This window comes from Periplaneta americana, chromosome 6 (assembly GCF_040183065.1).
Source record: "Periplaneta americana isolate PAMFEO1 chromosome 6, P.americana_PAMFEO1_priV1, whole genome shotgun sequence".
NCBI lineage: Eukaryota > Metazoa > Arthropoda > Insecta > Blattodea > Blattidae > Periplaneta > Periplaneta americana.
The window spans coordinates 81,053,575-81,066,671 of record NC_091122.1 but is presented as its reverse complement, the minus strand read 5'-3'; the positions used below and the strand labels follow the sequence as shown (position 1 = coordinate 81,066,671).

At 35.3% G+C, this 13,097-nt stretch overlaps 1 protein-coding gene across 5 annotated transcripts in view; it reads right to left on the bottom strand.

Annotated features, from left to right (window-relative positions):
• LOC138701460 (E3 ubiquitin-protein ligase SHPRH) overlaps positions 1-13,097 on the bottom strand; it is a 444,559-nt gene that overhangs the window by 125,113 nt on the left and 306,349 nt on the right. For all 5 annotated transcript variants that reach the window (XM_069828349.1, XM_069828345.1, XM_069828347.1 and 2 more), the window contains 2 exons: positions 6,139-6,302; positions 1,986-2,086 (listed from right to left, as the gene is read on the bottom strand). In XM_069828349.1, the coding sequence (XP_069684450.1) occupies positions 1,986-2,086; positions 6,139-6,302 (265 nt within the window). The remainder of the gene's footprint in view (positions 1-1,985; positions 2,087-6,138; positions 6,303-13,097) is intronic.

The window sequence follows — 13,097 nt, the reverse complement described above, 5'->3', positions numbered from 1 at the left end:
ATACAGTGCGATCGAGAAGTCTCTCTGCAGTGCTGGTGTAGCCGAGAATCCACTAGGCAGAGAATTCAAGTGGTAGCACTGGCCACGAAACATATGATGGACTGGGGGTGTGAGGTTGTCAAACCAGAATGCGCGCACACACGCACACATGCACGCACACACACAGTTCTGACAAATGGCAGGTCTTTCACTGCAAACCCAGCATTCTCCAATCTTTCCTATTTTCTGCCTTCCTCTTAGTCTCTGCATATAATCCATAAATCTTAATGTCGTCTAACATCTGATATCTTCTTTTGCTCCAAACTCTTCTTCCATTCACCATTCCTTCCAGTGCATCCTTCAGTAGGCAGTTTCTTCTCAGCCAATGACCCAACCAATTTCTTTTTCTCTTTCTGATCAGTTTCAGCATCATTCTTTCTTCACCCACTCTTTCAAACACAGCTTAATTTCTTATTCTGTCTGTCCATTTCACATGCTCCATTCTTCTCCATATCCACATTTCGTCGTAATGCCCATGTTTCTGCCCCATACAATGCCACACTCCACACAAAGCACTTCACTAGTCTCTTCCTTAGTTCTTTTTCCATAGATCCACAGAAGATGCTCCTTTTTCTATTAAAAGCTTCTTTAGCCGCTATCCACTTGCTCTACTGCCTCATTTAGAATTTGCAAGTTTACCTTCTTTATTTTTTTTCCTACAACAATGGTCTTCGTCTTGTTTGCATTTAACTTCATCCCATACTGCTCACAGCTGTGATTTAGTTCCAATGGCATATCCCTTAATATTGTCTCCTCTTCTGCTAACAACACATATATCATAAGCAAATCTTTTACACTTTATTCTTCTTCCTCATACTATCATCCCTCTCATGTTCTGAAAACAATTCTTCACTAAATTCTCCAAGTAGATGTTGAATAGGGTAGGTGATAAAGGATATCCTTGTCGTACTCCTCTTCCTATTCCACTTCCTTCAGATATTTCTTCTCCTATCCTGACTTTGACTCATTGTTCCATATACAGGGTGAAAAATAATTAAACTGACAAACTCCGGTAGGTTGTATGGGACACCAAAACAAACAGTTTTCTTTAATGTCATATTGTGATGTGAGGCACTATTTCGTGAGGACACCAGATCTTAATGTAACACAAACCATTGCCATGCTTTATTGCGTGAGTTTTACACACCAAAATCACTGCAAAAGATATTAGAAATTACCTCCATTGACCTGTACACAAAGATTAAATCGGCAGGACATGGACTGTCTAGCATGGCGAAAGACTTCAGGATTATCGTTTATTTCCCCTGCTGCAGCAAATATGCAGGCCACCAGATCATATTCTGATTCAATTGGGGTTGCATAAACAAGATTACGGATCTGTCCCAACACAATCAGGAGATCGAAGGGTCAAATCAGGAGAACAAGGAGGCCAAGATACAGGACCACCTCTGTCAATCCATTTCCCTGAAAATTGTTCAAGTAGTCACGCACACAATGTGAATTTGTAGAGTAGTCATCAAATGAAGAATGCATACGTCCTCTGCCAGTTTAATAAAGCACTGCACTGGATCAAGACATAGAACAAAAGTGAATTTGTAGAATAGTCATGAACTGAAGAACGCATACGTCCTTTGTCGGATTAATAAAGCCTCTGAAGAAAATATGATATTAGAGAAAACCACTTGTTTTGGTGTCCCATACAACCTCCCGGAGTTCGTTGGTTTAATTACTTTTCACTCTGTACGTTACTGACAGCCTCCTCTCTTTCCACACCTGTTTTCTTCAGAATTCCCATCAGTATAACAATGTAGAACTCAATTTTGATAGTGCATATTTTTACTAATTTTTCACCTCATTGTGCATGTTTTGTCATATTATGATAGTGCATGAATGCATGCATTTCAAATTTGATAATGCATGGAAATTCGAGCTCTAGTTATAACAGTAGGTACATTCAAGCTGAAAAATAATTCTATCTTACTTACCCTGAATTCTCTTTTGATGGCTTCCAAGAGTTTGAGATATTGATTCCCATCTTCTAAACACTCTCTGTTAGACCTTCTTCCTCTAACATGTGCAACAATTACTGCAAAAAAAGAATTTCGTATATAAAATCATGTCACTGTACATTTAAGATAAGAATAAACACTCATACGAAAAAATAATTATTAAAGGAAAAAAATGTTACAAAGACAATTTTATTAACACTGATCAATACCAACTTAACAATACTCTTCTTATAAATGCTGCATAAATCTTACATACATGGAAGTGACTGCATGCGTGGAAAAAGTTTTGTGTTCAAGTAAAATAAAATAACTATTCCAAATCATGTTTTTGTAACATTCATAATATTCGATAGGCTACATGGAAATAAATTTTTTCTGATTTCATATCATACCTACAACTTAACAATGAAACTACAAAGTATTTTATTACTGTACATATAAGAAAAAACGAATTCTAAACTTTCTGTATACCGTTTGTGATTTCAGGTGATGGTAAGTAGTATGCCTGAAATGCTCAAAATTACCTTATTTACAAATAAAGCTTTGTTCCATTTGTCTGGGTACATAAACTCACAAAATTGCAAGATTTGCACTACCAATAATCCTGATGAATTTCATGAATCATCACTTCATATGGAAAAATTGAGAATCTGGTGCACAATATTGTGTGAAGATCATTGGTTCCATATTCTTTACAAAAACACTTAATATCATTGCAGATTTTTACACACAGTGTTGAACAATTTGATGATGATGTGGCACTAGCATAGGATTACTTTCAGGAAGATAGCTTAACATGCAGCACGTCATGTGATTCAACGGTGACAATCCAGACAATCTTGGCTGCCAAACTCAATCTTACTATCCCAGACTTCTTTTGTGGTACTACCTTAAGGAAAGAGTGTACCATAACAAACCCTGCACGATTGATAACTTAGAGAAGAGCATCAGAATCAAATCATGAACATTTATTTTGGAAAAATGAGCTGCATCATAGACAATATGAAGTGCCACATCAACATATGCCTGTCTGAACACAATCCCCACTTCTATTTTTGTTTCACCATCACCATCACCAACACTTCCATCACCATCATCATTATTATTATAACCATTCAGCAATACAATTGCAATAGATTAAGTCAAAAAGATAAATTTTCACAATGAAAATACATAAGAATATACAATATACTATAAGGCAGAATAACTTTACAATTTATAGCGTTACAGATAAAAAGAATTAAATAAAATCATTACCAAAGTAATACTGAATACTACAAAAATGTTTATTTAACAGAAGTGTTTTACCATTATGTTTCAAAACTCTTCATTATTGTTACTTCTCTTAATATTTTCAGGGAGTTAAATATAAAACTTTATTTCCAAAAAATTTTATTTAATCTGCACTTGAGAATAACTAAATTCATATTATGACCTCTTGTACTGTAACTGTGAACAACATTCACGACTACTCTCATATCAACATTCTCATAAACAGCTAAAACTATGGCAAGAACACAGAGAGAAGAGAGTGTTATAGTAATATCTTTAAATCTTGAAACAAATTTTACAGCATCCTCTAGTACCACACTCTTTAATGATACACAATGCTTTCTTTTTAAGGACGGGTAAAAATATCTTAGCATTAGCACTGTCATCCCACAGAATGGATATAATCTAGTAAGTTCAATATGAAAGAATGTAAGTTTTTTGTAACTCTTCCTAGTTCCCACAAATTCGTTTGCAATCTACAACAAAAATTTTAGGTTCGGATCTATAAGAATAAAAATCATATACAGTTGAACTCCTTTTTTATACTTTTTAGGGAATTGATGGAAAAAAAAAAATAAATTATAGGAAAGTGTAAATGACAGCAAATGCAAGGAATAAATTAAAAAGTTAAAAATTATCAATCAAACTAATGTGGGTACAATTTAATCATTTTAAACACAAAATAAATTACAATTAACTGTACACTATTTGAAAAAATTTGAAATCTTTATTTGCACTTGCTTCTTCTGCATTTGAATTTGTTCCACCTGTCCTGTCTGTCCATTGCATACAAAGCATTGTATGCCTCCTCCTCTCCATCCACTACTTCTTGACTTGTTGGGACTTCTTCTTCTTCTTCTTCTTCTTCTTCTTCTTCTTCTTCTTCTTCTTCTTCTTCTCCTCCTCCTCCTCCTCCTCCTCCTCCTCCTCCTCGATGATTGGAAACAATGTCACCTAAAGTAGACACCATGGATGTAATCACATTAGTACTGATGTTGATGTAATTTTCAAATGATGACATCTCTGTTACCATGGACCAGTTAAGCTCCACATCATACAGTGCTCCTCCTCCTCATCTACTTGTTCTTTCCCAAAACAAAATCTTGCCTTTCGGAAGCAGTTAGACACTGTTGTAGTAGTAACATTTAGCCATGCATGGGTCACATAGTGCATAGGATCGAGGACTGACACACTCATTTCACTAGCATTTACACCAGTGGCATGCATAAAAACAGCTTTATTGACGTGTTGTTGTTTAGTCAACTGTCTGAAGACAGATCTGAACCTCACAAGTGATACCAAGAAGGCATCACTTATGAGGCAACTGGCCAGGAGGTAATGGAATAGGGTGGCCAGTTTCTTTCCCCCTTATTGACGTGTCTCTTCCTGTATTTGGATTTTAGAGCATGTATTATACCCAGATCTAAAGTCTGAAGCTCACTGGTGTAATTTGCTGGGAAGGATACCAATTTTATATTCCTGAGCTGCAAATCTTGTGGATGTGCAGGACACCTGTCCAGCAGCAACAGTATTTTTTTTTCTGTGCCCCATTTTAGCATCCAGGGCATGCATGAAAGATGCGAAGATGCTGCTGGTCATCCATGCTGTGTTGTCGGCTTTATATGTGGTGAGTAGATTTTTAATGTTCTTGAAATACCGTGGCTTTTTTTAATTTTCCTATCATTAGTGCAGGTAACTTTTCTGAAACATCAGCATTCACCATTAGCAAAACAGTTAATTCTTGCTTGCTAATCTTAGCCCCTTGGCACTTTACGCCTTTAAAATAGAATGTTCTACTGGGAAGAATATTATAAAAAAAAAGCATTGAAAATGTTTCTAGGTTCGTAACCTTGTATGATATCTTTAATTCTCTGCTTCCAATGATTTACTGTCTCTGATACCACACTGCTGCTTTCACCACAGACTTAATTGTGAACAGTGTTGTACCTGGTTTTAAACCTGTCTATCCAGCCATTGGAAGCAGTGAATTCAGTTATGCCCAACTTCGATGCAATTCACAATTCATTTGTTTGCTTGGAGTACGGTGCCATCAACTGGAAGGCCCAACAACCTCACAGAAACTAACCATTCTGCTACCAGTGTGTCGTCATACTTTGAACTACGAATGTATTTACGTCTTTTATTGCCATAGGCCCCACTTTGTCTTGAAGAAAGTTCGATGCTCAATCGGTTCTTGATTACAGTATTCAATGTAGACATGGGAGAGACCAACTCTTTTGCAAGTTGAACACACGTTCTCACGTCGTAATCTACACGTTGCAGAATTTTCATCTTCGCTTCTACAGAAATATATTTTCGATCCTTTTTCTCCATATTCTGAAAAACACTTGAAACAATTTTAACGCAGATTTAATCAACTAGAATAATCTATATTATGCAATAAATTACAATGTACAACACAGTGAACCGAAAGACTAAGATACAAGGATGCCAACGCCATGACTTGAGAATCAAGTGAATCAGACAATTGATATTAATATCAATCGATAGGTGGTGAGTCAGCAAGATTGACCATTGACTATTGTTGAGATATCATGTTGAAATTTAGTGCAGCCACATGAAAAAACCGCAAATAACGGGAAATACATCTTACTACAAGTTGTAAATGACAAGAAAACAATATATAGTAGGTATAGGAGAATAGATGGGACCAACGAAAAATGACGTAAATCGTATGAAAACGTTAATTGCGGAAATGTAAGAATGGGGTTCCACTGTAATGTGGCTCTTTGAGAAAGACATGTTTAAGTTATGTTGAAACATAATGGAAAATGAAATTATTTCGTAGATATTATCTCTTTAAGATTTCAAATGGGTATCTAACAGAGAAGATTACCTTTTAACACGCGTTCCATTTCACAGGGTTTCCATGTTCCTTGATTCAATTGTCCCAAAAGCAGTACATTTCCAACCATACTATGTTCTGTTTGTTTCTTGCTCACGGCAAACACTAAACTTTCGTAGTTCTTGAGAAGACATTCACAGATGCAGAGTCTGCACCTGCAAATTGACAAATAACAAAAAAAATCAATGTTTTAGTCTTGAAAGATAATACTGACATGAAACATTATCAAGATATGACTGAAGCCAACTTCGGGCTTCTGCATTGTCTGAAAGCCATAAACTAGGAAGAGACGACTTTGGTTGTTCATACAAATGGTTCCAAGAGCTTTTTACTTGCAGATTACTGTAAGTTTAGGTCAGTGCACGATAATAATGGGTATTTAAACCAGTTAACAGCTTATGTTATCACCTTGCAGACACCTAACCTTGTACCCCTAAGACGAAGATTGACACAAGGAACTACTATCATCATAACAGTGGATGCTAGATTTTTTTGTTTATGTTGGCAGCACAAAAATCAAGTTGGCAGACATAAATAAGTTACAGCATAGGATGACAAATTGTGACATTAACTACTGAAAATTAAAATATTTAACAATTCACTAAAATGCGAGCTGCTCACCAACCAAATTTTCTTAACATTTAATGAACAATAAGTAATGGCTCATACAGATAAATAAGTGCGATTAATGAATTTTTCATAACTATATCAGAACATCTTTCTACGAAACCACAGTCTGCTATATCGCAAATCGTGTACAGTATTAGAAAAAAGTTTTGTTGTGTCTCTTGGTAGTGGAAATGTTTAAATTTTGACCACGATTTACACAAGTACATTTATAGGCACCATGCATGGGTCTGAAAATCGTACTGGTCACGCCGCGTAGTGTCTCCTAATTAACACAGGCTGTCATTCATTCACTAGTCATGTCTGATATAGAAATTACATGCGGCTTTCTGCCGATAAAAAGTCGTAACATTAGTGAGAACGGGTTATTAAAAGGAAAAAATCTTTGTATTAGTGGGTATGTGAATAATGTGAAAGAAATGAAGCGGGGTGATTTTTCTTTATTAAAAGCAGAAGTGGTTCGGCAAATGTCTATTACTCTTCCACCTTACCAAGTATCACTTGAGGTAAGTTGATGTCTCCATATGTATTATACATACTTCAATACTTTATGATATTATTATTATTGTTATTATTAGTTTCTTATTCGTGATTTTTTTCCTCTAATCGACCTTTTTTTTTATAGATTGACGATGAAAGGCATATTATTAATAGCACTTGCCCTTGCCCGGCAGGACTTGGAAACTATGTAAACATGTAGCTGCACTTTTTTATTACGTCAATAATGAACAAACTGCTTCGAAAATAGACTTGCCACAAGCCTGGGGAAGACCAAGTTCCAGTAGGACTGCAAAAGAGAAGTATTCTAAGGAAAGGAGAATTAGTGACCTATTCCCGAAAAAAGAACTAAGATTCCCCGTGCCGGCTTCTCCTTTGAAATTAGACGACTTAATTAATATTCCATGTCCTTTACGTATAATACTGAAATCAGAAAACAGAACTGAATTGGAATGTGGTAGACAGACAGACAGACAGACAGACACACAGACAGACAGACAGACAGACAGACAGACAGACAGACAGACAGACAGACAGACAGACAGATAGATAGATAGATAGATAGATAGATAGATAGATAGATAGATAGATAGATAGATAGATAGATAGATAGATATGCTTTATTAAGTTTGGCTTGTGTCTACAGACAATCAAACTAAGTCAAGAAACAATCTACATAAGTCATAGCAACACATTCTTAAGCATACCATGAAAATCACTTATTCTATAATAGGGATGATTAGTAAAATGTTTTTTAATACAATCTTAAAATGTCTCATATCCAAAAGTTTAACGTTATTATCCAACATGTTATAAAACTTTATACTTTGTTTCATAAATGAAGAATTTGTTTTTTCAAGTCTAACCAATGGTAACTGAATATCATTACAATATCTGGTAGCGTGCTTGTGATAGTCTTTACGTAAAGGAAGCTGAGTTTCATTTCTTTTAACATACAACAAACATGCATAAATATCAAAGATGGAAGTGTCATAATTTGAAATCTAATAAACAATGGTTTGCAATGTGCTACATAATTCAGTGGCGTATACTGGTTTAAGGGTCTGGGCTACCACTGACCCTATTATTACACAAAATATATTTTAAAATCCCTATAATAAAATTCCTTACCTATTTATATGTGAATTCCAGACGTCTTGATTGGGACGAAAATACTTTGATCACTTCGTCATTGAAATTACAGTTGGGTCGCTTGTGAAGTTTCTGTAGAAATGACTTTTCAATGGACATCAGTGCCAACCCGGATAAACGTTCTTGTGTATGAGTTGATCTACAGTAGGATTTTATTCTCTTCAATGCAGAAAATGTTCTTTCTACCGATGCTGACGTAGCTGGTATTGTCACAATTAATGTTGCCAATTTAAGGACTTCAGGAATAACTTGGTTCAGCTCGTTTTCATATATAGCAGATAATATCTCATGGATAGGTTTGTTCGAAAAATCAAAGACTTCTGCTGAATATATTACACTTAATTCATTTTTCAAACGTACTTGATCAAAGTGACTGTTATAGGACTGAAATAATTTGTTTAGTGCCTCATTCGGGAAGTTTTCTCTATAATCAGAAAAATTTTGAGAATCTAGAAGATGTGTGAACTGAAGCTTTCCATAATCAGAAAATCTGTCAGTAATTTCCATGTGCATACCATCTAGTATGCTGTAGTACAGCTGCCTGTATTTCAATTCATCATCTCCTTTTCTTCATTGATTAAAATTCTCGTTAACACTTTGTTAAAAACATAAAATTTACTCTGTCACACGTTAAAAGTGTTAAAATTGTTAAAAAGGTATTTACCTTCGACAGACGGCCCATTTCGACGCTATTTGTCGTCGTCTTCAGTGTCTCTTGAACCACTGCTGATTTTGGCTCTGCGATGTGCAGTTGTCGATGGTAGGGGTGGGGGTGTGTTGCTCCTATGGTGGGGGTTGGTTGTCTGTATGCTATGACGTACTATGACGTCAAACAATGTGTGCATATTGAACTGTAGTTGCGTATTAAGTATATATTGTGGGTGTGCTATTGTATTCTTATATATTTCGTATTGTTCTAGGATGTTTAACTGTGAACTTTTTGGTGTGATGTGTAAAATTTCCATATCTGTTTCTATATTATTGTAGTCATGATCACATTATCGACAATAATCATATTTCCTAGCTGTTTAGTGATGGTTGACTCAAATCTAATATCAATATTTAAACCCATACATATAATAACATTCTTAATTTTACCACGTAAACTGTAAACATGTAGTAAAAATGATTCTAATGCATTAATAAATTGATTTGCATCTGAGCTTGGCGATCTATAGCCGCACACAATCAAAGTTTTAGTTACAGGCAATATTACAGCGGCTAGTTCTAACACTTTCTCAAAACAAAAGTTTCTAATATGGAATCTATCAAACAAAATATCTTCATGCACAAAGATTACTGTACCACCTTGTTTATAAACATTCCTATAGTAAATATCACCCAGTACGTAATTACATGGAGTATAAAACTCTACTTCACTGTCTTTCAACCAGTGTTCACAAATACACAGTATATCATATGGAGCAGTATTAAGAATAATTTCTAGCTCATCGATTTTATTTCGTAAGCACTGAATATTATTATATAGTATTTTACAGTGATTTGAATTATTACTAAAATCACGAACTATTTCTCCGTCTGGATTCTTTGAGGGATGTGCAAAAAACGCCTAATACAAGCATTAGTAGGCCAAGTACTACGCTCAAGAGCCGATTCCAAATGCTCTTCATATATATTAATTTTGAAAGATGCGTACAGGTCAGGATGCCTTGAATTTAGTTTTTCACACGTCACTTCAGGATACTTTTGTTTTAAAAATGCAGTCACTTCTTCTATTGTAGTTGTAGGGGCTAACCTATATACGTGCAATGAAATTACTTTAGGTACACCCTTTAACACGCTTGCTTCTCCCCCACTATTTTCATTTTTACCCACCACTATAGCACGTCTCGTCTTTTTACGATTCACAACTTTACTCCACGGTCCTTCAGTATGTTCTTCTAATTTGGATTGATTTTCACTTTCACAACTCTCGCTTATTTCACGTGTGGATTCAGTTTTGTCTTTATGATTTAAAACACTTACACCACTATTTGATTTCTTTGAAATCACATTTTGATCATTCTTTAGGGTTGTACCATCATATTGGGTAACTTCCAACTGTTTATGGGCACTATGCACAGACACCGCTTCCCCGACTTGGTTAGTTAAAAGATCAACATGTTTCATCAATATGTTAACTCTTTCTTGTAACTCATGAATAATTTTGTTCTTTTGCAATAATATGTATTTAAAAATACGTACGTCAATATTGTTACCTGATTCAGGACTTTCACTTAATACATCAAACAATTCTTTATCATGATCGTCCTGGTCGACTGATATTTTATCATTCACTAATTCACAACACTTCAGAGTATTTTCATCTACTATATTAACATTAGTTAGAAGTTTAGCACAACTATTGTGATAGTAGGAATCGCACAATATACATTTACAACCTTTGACCACCTTTGATTTGCATCTTTTACACACTTGAGACAGAGTCATCGTATCCGTACTACCAGCAACCATAACCAAATATTAGAATATCACGTAGCACCACTATCATATGTCCGCTCAGCTCGGCAGCCGGAAGTAAATAAGTAATTAATTATTTAGTAGACACAGTGTAAAGTTCAGTACTGCTAGAGGAGTGTTAAGATGTAACCACAGAATTCCTAAAATATCAGTGTAGTTGTTTGGCATTTAAATCTGATTTCAGACCACTGAACGAAAAAGAACAGTCATACTACGAAAACAATGTGTGCGTTAGTAACGAGAGGGCACTTCACATTTCTACAACAACATGCAAGCAGGCAAAATGTCCGGAATGGTTTCATGAAAGGCAACTTCGCATTTCGGCGAGCAGCAAGGCTCATCGCATTAAAGTTAGAAGAGACAATTTTGACATATTAGCAAATTCTCTTCTAACAGACTCGCATAAAGCCTAGTAGGTGTTGGTGCAAGGAATGTGAAATATGGAAAAGATATGGAATCTGAAGCCACAGAAAATTATCAAAGCACATATGGTACTAAAGTAGTACGTTGTGGTTTGATAGTTAATAAACTGCAGCCATGGCTTTGTGGAAGCCCAGATGGCGTTGTTGTTAATGATGGGAAAGTTGAAAGGATTTTAGAAGTAAAGTGTCCAATTTCATGCAAGGATAAGTGCATAGTAGATGAGGCAGGAAATATTAATTTGAAATATTTATTTCGAGATGAAAGGAAAAATGTCAAATTGAAAGTGAATCACATGTATTACACCCAATGTCAAATACTAATGTATGTAACAAGTCTCAACATACGTGACTTGTATTTTTATAGTAGAAAACAACAGGTATGCGTAACGTTAGAAAAGGATTCAAAGTTTGTTGAGACTTGTATTAATAAAATAGGAATATTTTATTTTTCTTACTATTTACCACAACTTATCTCAACTCATATCAAAGAATAAAAGTAACAGTCATGATTATCACAAGTTCCATAAATCTTAATATCATGTATGTTAACTGAGTTTAATTTAAATATAGCCCTGTGTTTGTCTCCATTGATATGCTTATATTTGATGTCATGATGTGTGTAATATTTATGTGCATATTATATCATCTCTATAAATTTTGTACTTTAATGCAATTTAACTCTAAAATTACGTAGTCTTATTACACTTCCTGAATAATGGAGGACTGCAAATTCGCTAAAACACAATATATATGAACAATATCATCAACATATGGAAGCAGTTCAATTGATAGTTTCTGTAAAATGTTATAGATTTTAATTTGCTGAATGCAAACATGAATTCAACATGAATTCGAACACTGGCAATGCTGTAAGTAGTTTCCACTTCTTCAGCTGTTAATTTGCCATCATGCAGATATGGTGGAGTAACAACGATGACCCCTTTATAGGAGAGGCTTTTTTTTTATTACCGGAAAACCTTTGTCGGCCATGACTTCATCACCACCTTTTAATAGAGTGAAGAGTCCGCAATCACTTGTGATGAATGTGTTACTCGATCTGCCACCATAGCATTTAGATTTGAAGGCCACCATTCCACTAGGTGTAATGCCTATTAGGAATTTAATTGTGTAAGTACTCTTGTAATTAGAGTAAAGGAACACTCTTTGGTCTACGTTAGGTGGCTGTTCCACTTTAACTTCAGTACAATCAATTATCACTCTGCATTTTGGGCACTACCTTTTGAATATTGCAGGCATTATTTCGTCAATACTTTCTCTTCTAGGCCAGAACACAAAATTAGCCATTGTTGTTGTTGGTGTCTAGTGCCTTGCATTTGGCAATGAAGCCATTAGCAGTCGTGCTTTCCAATACTTTTGAACTGTAGTTTCTTCTGATCTTAATGCTGCACAGGTCTTCAAGTGGTCTTCATTCATTTCTGCTGGATCGTTACACAGGACACATATGGGTGATGCTGAGATACCTATTCTGTAGAAATGACTTGCTAGACAGTCATGATTTGTCAATAGTCTGAAGGCTGCAACTGCTGTTTTCCTTGGTCTCTGGGGGATTATATCTGGGTTGGAAAGTAGTGTAATCCATTTTTTGTCTTTAGCATTTGATTCTATTTCTTGTAGGTATGAATGAGAAAATTTTGTAGTGATCAAGCGTTTTATTGAGGAATATGAGAAATTAAATTTAGATTTTTGTTTTATTGTTGTGCCTTTCTTGGCAAGTGTGTCTGCGGTTTCATTCCCCATGACTCCACAGTG